The 19,717-nt window shown below is 46.1% G+C and overlaps 1 protein-coding gene across 1 annotated transcript in view; it reads left to right on the top strand.

Moving 5' to 3' along the window:
* The window catches only part of CHAT (choline O-acetyltransferase), a 248,852-nt gene that overhangs the window by 7,155 nt on the left and 221,980 nt on the right, over positions 1-19,717 (top strand). Inside the window, exon 3 of the mRNA XM_063958862.1 lies at positions 15,411-15,602. Within this exon, the coding sequence (XP_063814932.1) occupies positions 15,411-15,602 (192 nt within the window). The remainder of the gene's footprint in view (positions 1-15,410; positions 15,603-19,717) is intronic.

The following is a 19,717-nucleotide window of genomic DNA, read 5'->3' as shown; positions in this document are numbered from 1 at the left end:
GGTCTGCAAAAGGAGCCCGTCCATGCAATGAGTACACTTCAGTGCCAGGAATCCTGTGCACATGCAGTCTGCTGACCACACATGTGCAGTGGCCATTACCGGGGAGGGTTCTGGAGGAAATCTCTTCCAGTGCTTTCTGCCAACTGTAGCCCGTAGGCTCCAACAGCCTTTTGCCATCTTCATATGGTGCATGCTTTGCATTCCGGATCTTGGTAAGACTGACAACATCGCATCCCCCATAGTAACCTATGCGGGTTACAGCTGCAGTTGGAAATGGAGGGACTGCAGCAGATATCAGAGATACAGTATTTTCTATAATCCCTCCTTAATACAAGGGGGTAATACTAAATATTAGTGGTTACCACTGAAAATGTGTGTTTTCAGGAATATGCCGTAAATATTTAATGATAAATGGTCGCATAAGAGAGGCAAAGGAGAGTATTAAAGTTGACTGTGCACCATGCGATTTATGTACTGGTATAAATATAATCCTATTGATATGTTTAAAAGTTGTCAAGGGGCAAGTATCCAGGGTCCTTGGAGGAGGCTTTTGACCAGAGGCGGAACTTCCATTGGTGCAGCAGGTGCATTGCACCAGGGCCCCTGGGGATTATAGTGTATATCTCTCTCTACCCTGGGTGCTCCGCTGCCCCTTCTCCTCTTCTGCAGTGCCTACTCTGAAGATGGACTTCCGGGCACTGGGAATCTAGCTGCTGCTGCTCAGCACAGGTAGAGTAAGCCACAGCATAGCTGCTCCAGGAAGATGGGGGAGGGTGGGGCTCACACATAACCTTCCCTCCCGACATTACACCCTGTTCACTGACACTACACCCTGCAGAGTGGAGAGGAATGAAGAGATAAAGAAATGAGGAGGAAGGAGGTGTAGGGGCTGTACCTGCAGAGCCGGCCCTAGGCATAGGCAAACTAGGCAACTGCCTAGGGCATTTGGTATGCATATGGGCACAAGCAGCTTCTGGTCATTAAAATGATATGCCGCATGCCTATATTCTGTGTGTAGCATTTCGTATACAGATACAGCCACAGTCGCACACAGAATATAGGCATGCCGCATATCATTTTAATCAGCAGAAGCTGCTTGTGCATCCTAGCCATACAGTAATGCAAATAAGATGCATTTATATCAAAAATAGGCACCCAATGTTAGCAAAGCTGCCAGCTGACTCGCGCCAGGCATATCCTGCTGCATGACGTATTGAGGCAAGATTTAAGAGGACACATCTGTATACAAGCAGAGGCAGAGGTCACAGTATTAGCAGCCGTGTGAGTGCTGTGTGCAGGTGGGTTGGTTGCGCAACAGTGTTCGGCATATGTGTAAGTGTAATTATGTGTATAAGGGCATTAATAATGTGTGGCCAGTGGTCGAACTACCACCAGTGCAAGTGGTGCCTTGCACTGGGCCCGCCATTGTCAGGGGGCCCAAATCCAGCGCTGCATGTAATGAGTCAAACTGGCTCATTACATGCCGCCTGCTGCTGGGTGAAGAGTACAGGGACGCAGGGGCCACGGGGGGTGGGGGTGGGGGAGGAGGGAGCCGCAGCGGCGCAGTGTAATTGGTGGAGGCTCTGCTGCAGCTGTCCCTCTCCTTCCACATCGGCTAGCCACCGCTGTGAATGCTGGGAGGCGCTTCCCTCATCACAGCGGCGGAGGACAGCCTATGTGGATGGAGAGGGACAGCTGCAGCAGCACCTCCACCAATTACATTGCGCTGCTGCGACTCCCGAGTCCCCCTCCCTCCTCCTTCTCCCCTGCCCGGGATCTGCCTGACTGCCTGCACCGAGAAGCCTGACTGCCAGCAGAGACAGTATCTATCTTTCTATCTATCTATCTTACTGCCTTAATGTGTTATAAGGGGACGCTGTCTGTCGTAATGTGTAATAAGGGGACGCTGTCTGCCGTAATGTGTAATAAGGGGACGCCGTCTGCCGTAATGTGTAAAAAGGGGATGCTGTCTGCCGTAATGTGTAAAAAGGGGAATCTGTCCGCCATAATGTGTAAAAGGGGCTCTACCTGGTGTAGTGGTGCTACTGTGCGGCGTAATTTGAATAATGGAGACTACTGTGCACCGTTATATGAATTGGTATTATTTTGTGGCCACACCCTTCCCCATGAAGCCATACCCCTATATTTTTTGCGCACGCCATTAGCACGCACTGCCCCTGTTTTACATAGGGGGGGGGTCCGATGCCATTTCTTGCACACAGCGCTAAAATGTCTAGTAACGGCACTGTTGCTAGGTATCCATTTCCCTGGCCCTGAGCAGGCCCCCCACACCAGATCTTCTCCAGGGGTGAGGGGGTGGACTTGGACGGGATGAGCGGTGGGCCCCAAAGCATTTTGTAGCACCTGGGCCCACCGCTCGCTAGTTCTACCACTGTGTGCGACATGTGTAAGTGACATTATGTGTGTCATTATGTGTCTAAGGGCATTAATAATGTGCAGCATATGTGTATTTATATTATGTGTATAAGGGCATTAATAAAGGTTGGTATAATGTGTAAGGTGCATTATGTTTATAAGGACATTAATAAAGTGTGTCATGTGTAAGGGGCATTATTGTGTGGTATTATGTATATAAATTAATTACTAATTACTAATACAGGTTGAGTATCCCATATCCAAATATTCCGAAATACGGAATATTCCGAAATACTGACTTTTTTGAGTGAGAGTGAGATAGTGGAACCTTTGTTTTTTGATGGCTCAATGTACACAAACTTTGTTTAATACACAAAGTTCTAAAAAATATTGTCTAAAATTACCTTCAGGCTGTGTGTATAAGGTGTATATGTAACATAAATGTATTCTGTGCTTAGATTTAGGTCCCATCACCATGATAACTCATTATGGTATGCAATTATTCCAAAATACGGAAAAATCCGATATCCAAAATACCTCTGGTCCCAAGCATTTTGGATAAGGGATACTCAACCTGTACTAATTACTAATGTGTGGCATTATGTGTATAAGGTGCTCTACTGTGTTGTGTAACGTATAGAAAGGGCACTACTGTGTGGTCTAATGTGAATAAGGAGCAATATGGTGTGGTGAAATGTGAATAAGGAGCAGTTTAGTGTAATGTGAATAATTCAGACCTGATCATAGCAAAAAATTTGTTAGCAGTTGGTCAAAACCATGGGGGTCATTCCGAGTTGATCGCTAGCTGCCGTTGTTCGCAGCGCAGCGATCAGGGAAAAAATTGGCACTTCTGCGCATGTGTATGGTACGCAATGCGCACGCGCAACGTACTTTCACAACAAACGATGCAGTTTCACACAAAGTCTAGCGACGCTTTTCAGTCGCACTGCTGACCGCTGAGTGATTGACAGGAATGGGGCATCTCTGAGAGGTAACTGACCGTTTTCAGGGAGTGTGCTGATAAACGCAGGCGTGTCAGATACAAACGCTGGCGTGCCTGGCCGAACGCAGGGCATGTTTGTGATGTCAAAACAGGAACTAAATAGTCTGAAGTGATCGCAAGCTAGGAGTAGGTCTGGAGCTACTGAGAAACTGCCCGAAAATATTTTGGTGCCATTCTGCGATCCTTTCGTTTGCACTTCTGCTAGGCTAAGATACACTCCCAGTGGGCGGCGGCTTAGCATTTGCACAGCTGCTAAAAGCAGCTAGCGAGCGAACAACTCGGAATGAGGGCCCATGTGCACTGAAGGGTGGTCAGGTATAACGTGCAGAGAGAGTTAGATTTGGGTGGGATCTGTTCAAACTGAAATCTAAATTGCAGTGTAAAAATAAAGCAGGCAGTATTTACTCTGCACAGAAACAAAATAACCCACCCAAATCTAACTCTATCTGCAAATGTTATATATGCCACACCTGCATTGCACATGGTTTTGCCCAACTGCTAACAAATTTGCTGCTACGATCAGATCTGAATTACCCCCAAGGAGCACCATTGTGAGGAGTAACGTATAGAAGGTAAAGTGGTACTACTGTGTGATGTAACGTGAATTAGGGACAGTATTGCATGACATAAAGCCCTCATTCCGAGTTGTTCGCTCGGTAATTTTCTTCGCATCGCAGCGATTTTCCGCTAATTGCGCATGCGCAATGTTCGCACTGTGACTGCGCCAAGTAAATTTGCTAAGAAGTTTGGTATTTTACTCACGGCATTACAAGGTTTTTTCTTCGTTCTGGTGATCGTAGTGTGATCGACAGAAGTGGGTGTTTCTGGGCGGAAACTGGCCGTTTTATGGGAGTGTGTGAAAAAACGCTGCCGTTTCTGGGAAAAACGCGGGAGTGGCTGGAGAAACGGGGGAGTGTCTGGGCGAACGCTGGGTGTGTTTGTGACGTCAAACCAGGAATGAAACTGACTGAACTGATCGCAGTGGCAGAGTCAGTATCGAGCTACTCAGAAACTGCAAAGAAATTTCTAATCGCAATTTTGAGAATCTTTCGTTCGCAATTTTGCTAAGCTAAGATTCACTCCCAGTAGGCAGCGGCTTAGCGTGTGCAATGCTGCTAAAAGCAGCTTGCGAGCGAACAACTCGGAATGAGGGCCAATGTGAATAAAGTTGCACTATTGTGTAGCGTAATTTGAATAGGGGGTACTATTGTGTGGCCATGCCCCTTGCCAGCAAAAATACCTCTTTTGGGCTGTGCACCAAATGTGCTCACTGTTCCTATTTAAAATATAGGGTGTAGGAACACCAAAATAAGGACTGCAATGGGTGAGGGGTGATAGTGCTGGGAAAGGGGTGTAGGGTCAGAGGTAGAACTAGCAGTGGTGCTAGGGGGCACCAGCCAAAATCTTGCCTAGGCCATCATATTGGTTAGGGCCGGCTCTGTGTACCTGGCATAGTGTGTGTAAGGGGCTCTACCATGGCATAAGGTTTTTTAGTTGCTCTTCTGTTGCGGAACGTGTATAAGGGTCTCTACTGTGACATAACGTGTATAAGGGGTACTACCATGTGGCATAACATGTATATGGAGTACTACTGTGTGGTGTAATTTGAATAACAGGCACTACTGTGTGGTGTAATGTGCTAATGGAATTGGTACTATTCTGTGGCAACAACCCTTCACCATGAAGCCACAACCCCTATATTTTTTGACTTGGTCTCAATAAAGCACAGCACTGTGTGATTGTACTTCTGTCACTCACTACCTTTCCCTGCTAGGTGTTACCTCTCCCAACCACCCATTGCTTCTTCCCATCACCCACTGGTGTGTTGCATATTATGATCGTGGGGTTGCCCAAAGTATATTTTTGCACTTGGGGCGACGACACACAAGTTCTGCCACTGTTTTTGGCAACATAAGTGGGGAGATAGTGTTACATTTAACTGCTTTTAACACGCAATTACCATTTCCAATAATAACAGTAATTAACATACAAGTAAAAAATGGTATCTAGTTTCATATCATAATAAATCAGTTTGTTATGGCTATTAATGCATAAAATGGATTTACATGATTAAAATATTGAGAGTCATGGGCGTTGATATAGATAGCCTATTGCCATGGGATGGTGGTCACAATATGTGCACAGCGGATGTGAAAGTGACTGTTAGGCTACACAGAAAGTCCTTAACCAGAATGCTGGGTTTATTGATAAACAGCAGGTATAGGATAATGCAGTAACACAGTGGTACTGCAGGGGTTAACAGCAGAGATAGCAAACATAGGGTATTGCAGCTAATAACTGTCCCAGGTTGGGTAAGAAATCCCAGTCGGTATTCCGACAGTCAGAATATTGACAGCGGGATCCTGGTGGTCAGAATCCCAAAGGTACATGGTAAGTATTTTTACACACACCCCCTCCATCAGCCTAGCCCTGACAATCCCCTCGCGAAGCCTAACCCTAGCCTTCCCCTTCCCCACAGCTTTACCCTAACCATCCCACAAGTGCTTAACCCTAACCCCAAGGCCATTACCTACCTTCGGGATCCCGTTGCAGTGGCAAACGCAGGATTTCTAGACGGGGGTTTCCAAATGCAGTCCACAATTTCCTCGTCTGCAGTAGTCTGGGGGAGCGGTAGAAGAACCCAGTAATGACCCTGGATATTAATGTAAACATTGGTCTTTTTAAACACTGTATGGAATACAGTATTAATATTTAACACTATAGATGGTCTATAGTATAAGCTGTATCAAACATATTTAAATAGTCTAAATAAGTGGTCAGGAAAATGTTAAACATACCATAATAAATAAAGACACAGATATAATAAAACCAGTACTGCACTTTCTAAGCACACATTTTTCCACCTCATGGTAAGGCTCCTGTCTCTTCTTCCTGGTAGCTACTCTCTAGTCCAGTGCAATGACTGAGCACTCAGATCCACACACACACACACACAGTAAACTCGGTAGAAGAAGCTGCTACCACTGGGCATATGCAGTAGCTCTGCTCTGTCCCTTAAACTGCATGATGTGGCGGCAGCTCTAGTAATTGTATTATATACCACTGCTATTGTTGTTATAATTTGAGCCACTTGCCAAGAGGAGGGGGGTTTCTGGGCAACCGGAACCCCCCCCCCCCTTCCTGCGTTTGTCTATGCGTTGTCGGTATTCTGGTCCTACAGTCTATAGATTCTTTTGGCAAGCCACTATGAGAATCTTACTACAACGTACTATAATATATATTATATATATATACTGCTCAAAAAAATAAAGGGAACACTAAAATAACAAATCCTAGATCTGAATGAATGAAATATTCTTCTTAAACACTTTGTTCTTTACATAGTTGAATGTGCTGACAACAAAATCACACAAAAATTATCAATGGAAATCAAATATATTAACCCATGGAGGTCTGGATTTCAAGTCACACTCAAAATTAAAGTGGAAAAACACACTACAGGCTGATCCAACTTTGATGTAATGTCCTTAAAACAAGTCAAAATGAGGCTCAGTAGTGTGTGTGGCCTCCACGTGCCTGTATGACCTCCCTACAATGCCTGGGCATGCTCCTGATGAGGTGGCGGATGGTCTCCTGAGGGATCTTCTCCCAGAACTGGACTAAAGCATCCGCCAACTCCTGGATAATCTGTGGTGCAACGTAGTGTTGGTGGATGGAGAGAGACATGATGTCCCAGATGTGCTCAATTGGATTCAGGTCTGGGGAACGGGCGGGCCAGTCCATAGCATCAATGCCTTCGTCTTGCAGGAACTGCTGACACACTCCAGCCACATGAGGTCTAGCATTGTCTTGCATTAGGAGGAACCCAGGGCCAACCGCACCAGCATATGGTCTCACAAGGGGTCTGAGCATCTCATCTCGGTACCTAATGGCAGTCAAGCTACCTCTGGCGAGCACATGGAGGGCTGTGCGGCCCCCCAAAGAAATGCCACCCCACACCATTACTGACCCACTGCCAAACCGGTCATGCTGGAGGATGTTGCAGGCAGCAGAACGTTCTCCTTGGCATCTCCAAACTCTGTCACGTCTGTCACATGTGCTCAGTGAGAACCTGCTTTCATCTGTGAAGAGCACAGGGCGCCAGTGGCGAATTTGCCAATCTTGGTGTTCTCTGGCAAATGCCAAACGTCCTGCACGGTGTTGGGCTGTAAGCACAACCCCCACCTGTGGACGTCGGGCCCTCATACCACCCTCATGGAGTCTGTTTCTGATCGTTTGAGTAGACACATGCATATTTGTGGCTTGCTGGAAGTCATTTTGCAGAGCTCTGGCAGTGCTCCTCGTGTTCCTCCTTGCACAAAGGCGGAGGTAGCGGTCCTGCTGTTTAGTTGTTGCCCTCCTACGGCCACCTCCACGTCTCCTGATGTACTGGCCTGTCTCCTGGTAGCGCCTCCATGCTCTGGATACTACGCTGACAGACACAGCAAACCTTCTTGCCACAGCTCGCATTGATGTGGGTTGTAGACTCCGTCTCATGCTACTACTACAGTGAAAGCACCGCCAGCTTTCAAAAGTGACCAAAACATCAGCCAGAAAGCATAGGAGCTGAGAAGTGGTCTGTGGTCACCAACTGCAGAACAACTCCTTTATTGGGGGTGTCTTGCTAATTGCCTATAATTTCCACCTGTTGTCTATTCCATTTGCACAACAGCATGTGAAATTCATTGTCAATCAGAGTTGCTTCCTAAGTGGACAGTTTGATTTCACAGAAGTGTGATTGACTTGGAGTTACATTGTGTTGTTTAAGTGTTCCTGTTATTTTTTTGAGCAGTATATATATATATATATATATATATATATATATATATATATATATATAATATCAGTAGTTGATTATAGTAGAATTCTCCTTATAGCACAATTCTGAGCATTGATTGAGCCAAGCTTCTGTATAGTGTGATTTTTCTAGCTAAGTGCATGTAGTTCGTAAGATCTTCAATCCACAATAAGAAGTCTAGCATTATTAGAGATTCAGGACCTTACTAACCCATGCATTTTAGCTAGAAAACATTCCTACATGCATTGAATCATAAATCAGGCTACATTTGCTGGTTGGATGTGTTTAATTATTGATTTGCTTCTATGCTCATATGTTACTGTCTGCTTTTATTTTATGTTATTTTTTTTCTTCTAATAGTAAACGCAATGATCTCACAGATCTGATGTCCCACTACTAGTATACATAGGGCCTGAATCAGTGGCGTAACTACTGCCCCCGCAGTCCTCGCGGTGGCTTGGGGGCGAGGGGCTGCGGGGGCGCCACTGACTTAGAACAGATTGACATATACCTGGAACTGTGGGGGGCAGATCTGGCACTGGGGGCATATACCTGGCACTGTGGGGGGAAGATCTGGCACTGGGGTCATATACCTGGCACTGTGGGGGCAGATCTGGCACTGGGGGCATATACCTGGCACTGTGGGGGCAGATCTGGCACTGGGGGCATATATCTGGCACTGTGGGGGCAGATCTGGCACTGGGGGCATATACCTGGCACTGTGGGGGGAAGATCTGTCACTGGAGGCATATACCTGGCACTGTGGGGGCAGATCTGGCACTGGGGGCATATACCTGGCACTGTGGGGGCAGATCTGGCACTGGGGGCATATACCTGGCACTGTGGGGGCAGATCTGGCACTGGGGGCATATACATGGCACTGTGGGGGGAAGATCTGGCACTGGAGGCATATACCTGGCACTGTGGGGGAATATCTGGCACTGGGGGCATATACCTGGCACTGTGGGGGAATATTTGGCACTGGGGGGAGCAGGCACTGAGGGGGCATATGTGGCACTGTGGGGGAATATTTGGCACTGGGGGGAGCAGGCACTGAGGGGGCATATGTGGCACTGGGGGGGGGGTATATGTGGCACTGGGGGCATGTACCTGGCACTGTGGGGGAATATCTGGCACTAGGGGCATATACCTGGCACTGTGGGGGAATATCTGGCACTGGGGGCATATGTGGCACTGGGAGCATGGCCCTAGCAACAAGCACTACCCCCTAGCAACGAGCATGACACCCAGTGCATGAAACCCCTGGCAACGAGCATGACACCCTGAGCATGAAAACCCCTGGCACCGTGCATGGAACCAAGAGCATGAAACCCCTGGCAACGAGCAGGTAAATTATAAGTAATTAGAAGCCTTACTGTAGAACTTAATGTGTAATGGGCATTACGGTGTGTGTCATAATGTATCAGGCATTACGGTGTGTTGTATACTATATCACGGGCATTGTGGTATGTGGTATAATGTCTCAGGATCATTGTGGTGTGTGTCATACTGTGTCACAGACATTGTATGTGCTATAATGTATCAGGGGCATTGCAGTGTGTAGCATAATGTATAACGGGCATTGCGATTCCTGTCATAATGTATCACAGGCATTACGGTGTGTGGCATAATGTGTCTGGGGCATTACAGTGTGCGCATATTGTGTCATGTGCATTATTGTGTGTGGAATAATGTCTAAGGGCCATTGCAGTATGTGGAATAATGTATACTGGGCATTACTATAAGGAGGAAAAATGACAAATAATGTAAGGGGCATGAATCAGGATTATTTTTCTTTCCTGTGGTGGCCAACGTCTGGGCGTGCAGGTTGCAAAACTGGGGTATAAGGTAGTCTTTTCCTGCAATGCCACGCCCTCCACGCAAAGCCACGCCCATTTTGACAAAGCCACACCCCCATTTTGTCGGCACGCGCCTGCGGCGCGCGCATTTTTCTACCTTTGCTAGTGCCAATTACGGGGGGTATGGGGGGGCGCCGAAGGATTTTTTGGCTTGGGGGAGAAAGATTTCTAGCTACGCCACTGGGCCTGATTCTGAGTTTGTTGCAATGTCAATGTTGGATGCAGTTCAGGATTTTTATTCTTCCTCTGTACATACGTCTCAGTTGCACTGCACATGCATCAAGAGTCCATACGCACAGCTGCGACTGAGCCTGTCTCCAAAATGTCTTGAAATTGTGGGTGGTGACTGGGAGATGGCTATGCGGACGCACGGAGACTGTTCACCTTATGGGTGTGTTATGGCAGTATCACAGATGTGTCGCTGAAGTGGTTGTAAACTGAGATGCATAATCATTCACATTGGAGACCAGTGGCGGATCCAGGGGGGGGCACTCGGGCCCGTGCCCTCCCTGTCATTTGTGGTCTTCTGTCCCCCGTCCCACCCCCCTGGCACCGGCGCCGCACAGGGAGATGACGGGCGCCCGCTGAGATTGTGTTACCAGCGGGTGCCCGTCTCCCTGCACAGCGGCAGCCAGAGGCAGGAGCTCAGTACTGAGCTCCGGCTTCCGGCGCTGTCACTGTGCGCCGTGCGCTATGGGAGAGACGTCAGTCATGACGTCTCTCTCATAGTGCTGACTGAAGAGCGGACGCCCAGGGAGGAGGAGGACTGCAGCGGCCTGGAAGCGGGAACGGGGCTCGGTAAGTATGTTTTTTTCTTCCTTAATGCAGCGAGGGCATCTACTGGGGGCAAACTACGGGGGACATTACTACTGGGGGGGCATCAACAAGGGGCATTACTACTGGGGGGGGCAAACTACTGGGGGCATTATAACTGAGGGGCATCTACTGGGGGCATTACTACAGGGGGGTCATCTATTGGGGCAAACTCGTAGGGGGCAGCTACTGGGGGCATTATTACTGGGGGGAATCTACTGGGGGCATTACTACTGGGGGGGTCATCTATTGGGGGCAGCTACTGGGGGACATTTTTACTGGGGGCCATCTACTGGGGCATTATTACTGGGGGGCATTACTACTGGGGGGTCATCTATTGGGGGCAAACTCCTAGGGGGCATTACTACTGGGGGCAAACTGCTGGGGGACATTATTACTGGGGGGCATCTACTGGGGGCAAACTGCTGGGGGACATTATTACTGGGGGGCATCTACTGGGGGCAAACTACTGGGGGACTATTACTGGGGGCCAACTACAAAGGTGCTACCTACTGGCGGCGTAACTACAGGGGCATTACTACTGGCGGCTTAACTACAGGGGCATTACTACTTGGGGGCTTAACTACAGGGGGGGCCAAACTACTGGGGGTTAACTACAGGGGCCAAACTACTGGGGGATAACTACAGGGGCCAAACTACTGGGGGCATTACTACTGAAGGCTAAGCTACAAAGGGGCATAACTACAGGGGCTAAACTACGATGGGGCAAACTACAGGGGGGCATTACTACTGGTGGCAAAACTACTGGGGGCATTACCACTGGGAGGCTAAACTAAAGGGGGGGGGGTAAACTACTGGGGTCATAACTGCAGGGGAATTACCACTGGGGGCATAATGACTGGGGGCATTACTACAGGCAACATTACTACTGGGGGCAATACGGGCATTGCAAAAGGGGCACCACTACTATGAGGTCTATATAAGGGGCACTACCAGTACAGTGGACATTGCATAATGAGCGCTACAACTGTGGGCATTGTATAAGAAGCGCCACCTCACATGCACCGAAGCCGCACGTAAATGTACTTGCCCCTTCCATGGTGCCCCCCCTATCATTTTCTTCTGGATCCGCCCCTGTTGGAGACCACTCTCTGATGGATAATCTGCACCTAGCACGGGGCAGGTGCGAGTTTCATGGAAGAACAATGGTGGTGTCTAAAGATGCGCAAAGTGGGTGTCACGGCCATTGCCCATGCAGATGGAAAGATGTGTACCAGGGAAGGACTTGTAGTAGTAGTAGTAGTAGTAGTAGTAGTAGTAGTAGTAGTAGTAGAAAAAAAAGTTGCAGAAGCAATACTGACATCAAATGCTGCACGACTCGACTCAGAGACTATGTAGTTACTTTTATACATTTAGGAGTCAGAAAATACTTTTTGGGAGTCATCTATACAATAGATGAAAAAGACAAGGAATGTGGGTGTACAGACAAGGTTTTTGCTTGACTGAAGCATTTTTATTTAGATACTGTGGCCCTTATGAGTGATAACTTTTTACTGTGAGTCATAAATTGCACCAGCCAATCTGCTCCTGTCATTTTTTTCAAACACAGTTTGTAACATGGCAGTTAGGAGCGGATTGGCTGGTGCAATATATCACTCACAGTGAAATTTATCACTCATTGATAAATAAGGGCATGTGCATGTAATCTACTGGTACATTTCCTACTGAAAGTGGTGGATGCCCCTAGTGAAACTGAAACTTGTCACTTCCAGTTAGGGTGGCCAATCCTGGGATCGGTGGGATCCCGGGATTTAGGCCAAAAATAGTCCGTGATTCAATCCTAGAATTGGAAGCTTCAATCTCAGGGATTGCGACATCAGGCGGCCCTTTAATGCCAGGCAGCAATGTGCTCCCCCTGCATAGTGTGACCTCTGACTCTGAGGTCACGCTGCGCAGTCACCCACCGCTGAGCCCGATGGTGATGCTGCAGTCAACCGCCACCTCCTCCTGGCTCCCCCTGCAGTCACCGTGGCTGAATAAAGTGAGGCGGCTCCCCCTGCAGTCACTGCATTTAAAAGAAGTGAGGCGGCTCCCCCTGCAGTCACTGCATTTGAAAGAAGTGAGGCGGCTCCCCCTGCAGTCACTGCATTTGAAAGAAGTGAGGCGGCTCCCCCTGCAGTCACTGCATTTGAAAGAATTGAGGTGGCTCCCCCAGCAGTCACTGCATTTGAAAGAAGTGAGGCGGCTCCCCCTGCAGTCACCACATCTGAATGAAGTTTCCCACCCTCCCATCTCTGCACAGTTTGGTGAGTTGATGCATGTCTGCAGGGCGGGTGGGGAGAGGCGGGGCGGTGTGTGGGGGACAGGCGGACACAGTAAGAAGCCAATCCCAGGTATCCTGGGATTGATCATTTTTCAATCCTGATACCCGGGATTGAAAAAAATGGCCCTGGATTGACCACCCTACAGTACTTCCAGTAATGATAATTGAATACATTGCAAAAGCACATGGGTGTCAAATGCCTACTGTTGCACAAATATATGTATTTTACAGTCATGTGCATGTACTTGTGAGCCAAGAGTTTGCCTTATCTATCGGAGGAGTTGGGTGGATTCTGAACATTCCTTGTGACCAGTGGATTAGTTATTCCATTCTTTGTTTAAACAATATTCACTTTCGGGAATATTTTCATACACTGGCAGAGATGGAGAAGGTGAGTTTAGGGAGCAATTATGTACCAGTCTCTACAATTGCAGCATAAAGCATTCAGCTCAGTGCCATATATTTCTAATGATCAGGCCATGGCACTTCCACGATAGAGGGACAATTCTGAGCTGCACAGATCTTTCTTAATGGATGCAGATTTGTGAGGTTTTACTTATAGCATATGTGCAGAAGTGAATTTACTCATCTTTGTGTATGTTTGTCCTATTCTGTGCCGGAACCCAACTTGGGGGGAAATTTAATAAAAATCTTTTTGTTGGCTTTTGTTTTGTATAGCTTGTCGATTTGTGGCGTGTTGTGAGGTGCGAATTTAGCTGCAGTAAAGTGAAGCCTACCCGGATCAGTGAGATCTGTTTAGGTTTTTAGTTTTTAGTGAAATACAAAGGTTTTTTTTTTTTTTTACAAATGGCATGGAATTTCCGCCAAAAAGCAAAACTAGCACCAGGCTCTGGGAAACAGTCCTGGCTCAAGAAATACGGGGGGAAACTAGCGTGGTGGTCCCCCATATTTCAATGAACCAGCACAGGGCTCTTGAGCCATCCTGGTCCCGGAAATATGGGGGAAAAAATGCACAGGGGCCCCTGTATTTCCAAAACTAGCACCAGGCTCTTATTAGCAAGAAGGTAACGCCAAAGCCAGGAGATACACTTGACGGGTTCCCCCGGCCAAAGCATTCATCCACCGCCAACTAGCCACCATAGCCTTGGGATTTTGTGTGAAGTGGGGACCCCCCCAATAAAGGGGTTCCCCCTCCTCAGGATCACCCAGGGCTGGGGTGAAGCCACTTTAATCAATTAAATGAAGCCACAAAATAAACTAATTTTGCCCTCACACCAATGATGAAACAGAGCAGAGCAGTAAGTTAGCAGTAAAGCTTGAAGTGAATACAGTTTGTGGTCCTCATGTAAGTAAACAGAGTTTGTAGTTATGTTTTTACAATTTCTACCAAGCACAGATTCAAGTATATCCAGGGGTGATGCTAGGCTTTCTTTCACCTAGAGCAGAGAGTTAGCAAGGTATCCTCCATCCCCCATCCTGGGGTTGCTTAAATACAATTTTTGTTAACTAAAATAGATGTAAAATGTCTGTGTGAAAAGCCTTTGGTTATCAATGTGTAAAGCCTTTGGTTAGCAGATATGACAGCTAATTAGTAGATAATTGTTAGGGCCCTATTATCCACAAGTCTCACACCTAGGGGCCCCACAGGGACTAGATGCTCATCAACTTTTTTTTTAGTTGACGTAATGTTACCTGCGCCCTAGGACTCCAATGGTTAAAGGCAATTTTTTCCCTCTGTGTTGTAGAAAAGCACCCTCTTATAGGCCCTACACACTGGCCAATCCGCCGCCGACCTGCCCGACGGCGGATACGGCCGACGGGCGACCCGGAGACGGGGGGCAGTGACGGGGGGAGTGAAGTTTCTTCACTCCCCCCGTCACCCGGCTGCATTGAAGTGCAGGCAAATATGGACGAGATCGTTCATATTGGCCTGCATGTACAGCCGACGGGGCACCAACGGCTGTACACCTACTAGCGCAATTTCAAAAGAAAAGCAAGAATGATTGTGAGATAAAAAAAAAGGTCTGCAGACTTTGTTTCAACTGGGTATCAGCGTCCATGTTTATACTGCACTAGGATGAAAGAATGAGGTGCTTGAGAAGACCTGAAACACCTGAGATCCTAGGGGCCCAGTCATGGGTTAGTACAGCCCTGAAAACATCCTGCTATTTGTGGTACTGTCATGTTTCTGCTGCTGTGGCTTACACTTTGGGGGTATAGTTAACTCAGATTATGATATAATTGGATAGTTTGGGGGATCTCAAATGTAATTAGGGTTATTGCTTGCAAATGACGGATATCTTTTGCTCTGTGTAGGAGTTACCCAAACTGCCTGTTCCACCTCTACAACAAACTATGGACATGTATCTGAAATGCATGAAACATCTTGTGTCAGAAGAACAATATAAAAAGTGCAAAGCAATTGTGGAGAGGTTTATGATGTCTGGAGGACATGGGGAAATGCTGCAACAAAAGCTGCTTGAGAAGAGAGAAAAAAATGAAAATTGGGTAAGCGCTCTATCATTTTTGTATGCATATACCATATGTGTATATAAATAATGTGCCTTAAATATATAAGAGCATTTTAATTATTAAAACAAAGCTCCCTGTTTAAATGTGTAAAAGGAAGTTGTTTTACACAGTTGTGTAGCCATCTTAGTGTACAAGGTTACATATCTAAGGGCCACAGCTAAATGTATACACACTCCACTCAGATATGGATTAACATGCCCAATCGTAAAAACTGGATACATTATAGCAGTGATAGCTAACCTTGACACTCCAGCTGTTGTTGAACTACACATCCCAGCATGCCCTGCATCAGTTTTAGCATGGCCAAATAACAAAACTGTAGCAGGGCATGCTGGGATGTGTAGTACAACAACAGCTGGCGTGTCAAGGTTAGCCATCACTGCATTATAGCATTCAGTATTCCTAGACAGAGATGCTTATCAGGGACTTGTATATCTTGCAGTTACTCATTCCAAAGTATGCACTGAATAGGATCACACTCTGCAGTCCCCTCTGATTGCCCATATGCATCTGGACCTTTCTCATTAATCATTTAGAATATGAAGTTGCGGCAATCGTGTTGCATTTATTTAGATTTGTATATGGACCATGGCAGTTAAGAATATTCCTATTTGATTTTCAAAGCGAAAGACAACGGAGGTTTGTATTTAACAGAATTTAAATTGTACAGTACTTTAATTTTGTGTTTGAGATCTATTTAATTGTATGATAAATTTAAATTTCACATTTCACAAATGTAACTTTGCTACAATATTATTTGAGTACCAATGGGATTCTAGCATTGATAGTACTAGTAACAAGGCTGCCATGAGAAAACATCTGGTCCAGGTACTATGGGGTCGTGACCAAGTTTGTGGGGGCTTGACCACATTATACTGAGAATATCAGGCCCACGCTGTAGTTGATGGCAGTTTGGGGGTATGGCATCAACATTTGAGGGTGGTTGCACCTCTTTGGCAGGCTCAGGCTCCCAGAGTGGCCTGAGCCCTGTGATATTACACCCATCTTTTCCTCATTGGCACCCATGACTACTAATATTGTTAAGCACAGCTGTGGGCTCATTTTCAAGTGAACGCATTATACAAACAATTGGTTATTTTTTTTAATGCGGTTTACACATGCGTTTTTTTAACAATCAAAGCTTTCAGGAGTCCCAAAATGCCTGTCAACATGACCCCTTTATTATGCTACGGAAAAATTACTTGCTTTGAAACTCTATTCTAATCCTCAGGTTGGGACTCAAACCCCATGATTCTATTTTGCAAAAGTACTGAAAATGTTCAAATAATAAAAGTAGTAATTAATCATGCTTAATAGTGTTGCAATATGCAATAGCCTACCAGTGAAATACTAAAATAATTAAATGGAAATATAATTAAAAAGTGAATCATATATTAGGACTGCCAGGCATATTTTGGCACCCTCAGAGAAAGGTCCATGGTGTGACTATAGCCTTAAAAAGCAAAAATACACCATCTTTAACTCATGCTTAAAGACAGCATACAGTATATGTATACATATAAATGCGAAAACCCTCACTCACTGATTGACTCATCACTGATTCTCTTTCTTCCCGACATGTTAGGATGTTGAAAGTTAACATAGGTATTCTTCAGGTGGGAAATAGGTAAACTACGTAGTTAGAACTTTAATAAACCTCCCCTAAGGGGGAGAACATGAAGTTGACATAATGATGCGTGGCTTGCGTTGTGTGTAAGATAACGCCCAAACAGACACTCAAATCAAAATTTGGATTGCACCTCCAGTGTGTAGAATGTAATAAACTACAAAAATGGTCCTGTACCATTTTACCCTATCTGGTACGGGTGCTCCTTGGGTAATGCTAAGAACCAATTATGTTTACAACCATGAAAATCAGAAACTCCTGTGCGAAGAATGGATAGAACACTTAGTAGTACATAAAGCAGGAAAATAAGTGATGCAAAGTATGTAACCTTTTCTTCATATTGATTAGACCTAACCTTTAACGACCATAGGTATTTTGTACCAGATGCATTTTAACTTCTATCCAACAGAATTTTAGATATTTTTTGATGTACAAATCAGGCTTCATTTTGGCAGCATATTGGAATAATATATATATATATATATATATATATATATAGATAGATAGATAGATAGATAGATAGATAGATAGATAGATAGATAGATAGGATAGATTTTTTTATTTCAAGAAACACATTTACAAAATATGCAAAAAAATAAACATTGATAAGAAGAATAAAACATAATATATGTGAGACAGCTGCATTAAAATAGAATAAACATAATATAGTACGCAAAAAATAACAAGAGGAATCATGCATATAGTCATATATCATAATAAGAGCAGTAGAAAAGAAAATAGGATTTTAATTACCTACCGGTAAATCCTTTTCTCGTAGTATATAGAGGATACTGGGGTCCACATTAGTACCATGGGGTAAAGGCCCTCATTCCGAGTTGATCGCTCGCTGCCGTTTTTTTGCAGCGCAGCGATCAAGTGAAAAAGCGTCAATTCTGCGCATGTGCATGGTACGCAGGGCGCATGCGCTAAGTACTTTCACACAAAACTTTGTACTTTTACCCAAGCTCGAGCAACGTTTTCCAGTCGCTCGAGTGTTCGTAGTATGATTGACAGGAAGTGGGTGTTTCTGGGCGGCAACTCAGCGTTTTCAGGGAGTGTGCTAAAAAACGCAGGCGTGCCAGGCTAAAACGCAGGAGTGGCTGGAGAAACGGGGGAGTGGCTGGCCGAACGAAGGGCATGTTTGTGACGTCAAACCAGGAACTAAACAGATTGCATTCATCGCAAGATAGGACTAGGTCTGGAGCTACTCAAAAACGGCATGAAATTTCACGCGCAGTTCTGCTAACCTTTCGTTCGCACTTCTGCTAAGAGATACACTCCCAGAGGGCGGCGGCCTAGCGTGTGCACTGCTGCTAAAAGCAGCTAGCGAGCGATCATCTCGGAATGAGGGCCATAGACGGGTCCACTAGGAAATTGATAGTGTGGGCTGGCTCCTCCCTCTATGCCCCTCCTACCAGACTCGGTCTAGAAAACTGTGCCCGAGGAGACGGACATACTTTGAGAGAAGGATATAAAAGGATAGTGGTGAGATTCCGAACCAGCACACACAAACTAGAGGAAAGCCAAGCTAACCAAACTTTAAACCAGGAACAGCAACCGCTGAACCAACCATATGTGACTGAAGAATTGCAAACGGGCTCCCACCTGCCTGTCTTCCAGGCAGTGTGGTCGACCGTTATGCTGAAGGCTTAGAGGAAGCAGAACCGGGGTTCTGTTCCTGTGAACCTGCAGTTGCTGGTTTTCTGGGTTTACCTCTATTGCCTTTGAAGGCCGTAGAAGAACCTTTGGTTTTGTTTTTAAACTTCGCTGTCCGAAAGGACTGCAGAGTTGGAGCAGTGTAGGATTTTCTAGCTGGGGGAGCTGCAGAAGGAAGGTATGTAGACTTACCCGCCATAGCCTTGGATTTCTACGTTTCCAGTTCATCTCCAAAAAGGGATTCACCTGTGAAAGGTAGACTTTCCACACCTTTCCTGGAATCCGCATCCGCAGGCCACTGGCGTAGCCACAAGACCCTGCGTGCTGACACTGCCATGGCAGTGGTGCGTGCATTGAGTAAACCAATTTTCTTTATGGCCTCCACCATAAAGTTAGCAGAATCCTGTATATGCTGTAGGAGCAAACTTACTGTATCTCCCTCCTGGATAAGGAATCTAACCCGTCAATTAGATTGCCGGACCATTTTGCAATGGCCCTAGAGATCCATGCATAAGCTATAGTGGGTCTCTGGGCCACCCCCACAGCTGTGTACAGAGATTTGAGAGTGGTCTCAATCTTGCAGTCTGCAGCATCCTTCAAGGAAACTGCCCCAGGAACAGGTAAAACTATCTTACGAGACAGCCTAGAAACCGATGCGTCAATTATCGGTGGGTTTTCCTATTTTTTCCCATCATCCTGAGGGAACGGGAAGGATGTGAGTAACCGTTTTGGGACCTGAAATTTCTTGTCAGGATTTACCCAAGTTGCTTCATATAGGGAATTTAATTCCTTAGATGCTGGGAAAGTA

This window comes from Pseudophryne corroboree, chromosome 3 (genome assembly GCF_028390025.1).
Source record: "Pseudophryne corroboree isolate aPseCor3 chromosome 3, aPseCor3.hap2, whole genome shotgun sequence".
Classification (NCBI taxonomy): domain Eukaryota; kingdom Metazoa; phylum Chordata; class Amphibia; order Anura; family Myobatrachidae; genus Pseudophryne; species Pseudophryne corroboree.
This window is presented reverse-complemented; position numbering and strand designations above follow the sequence as displayed.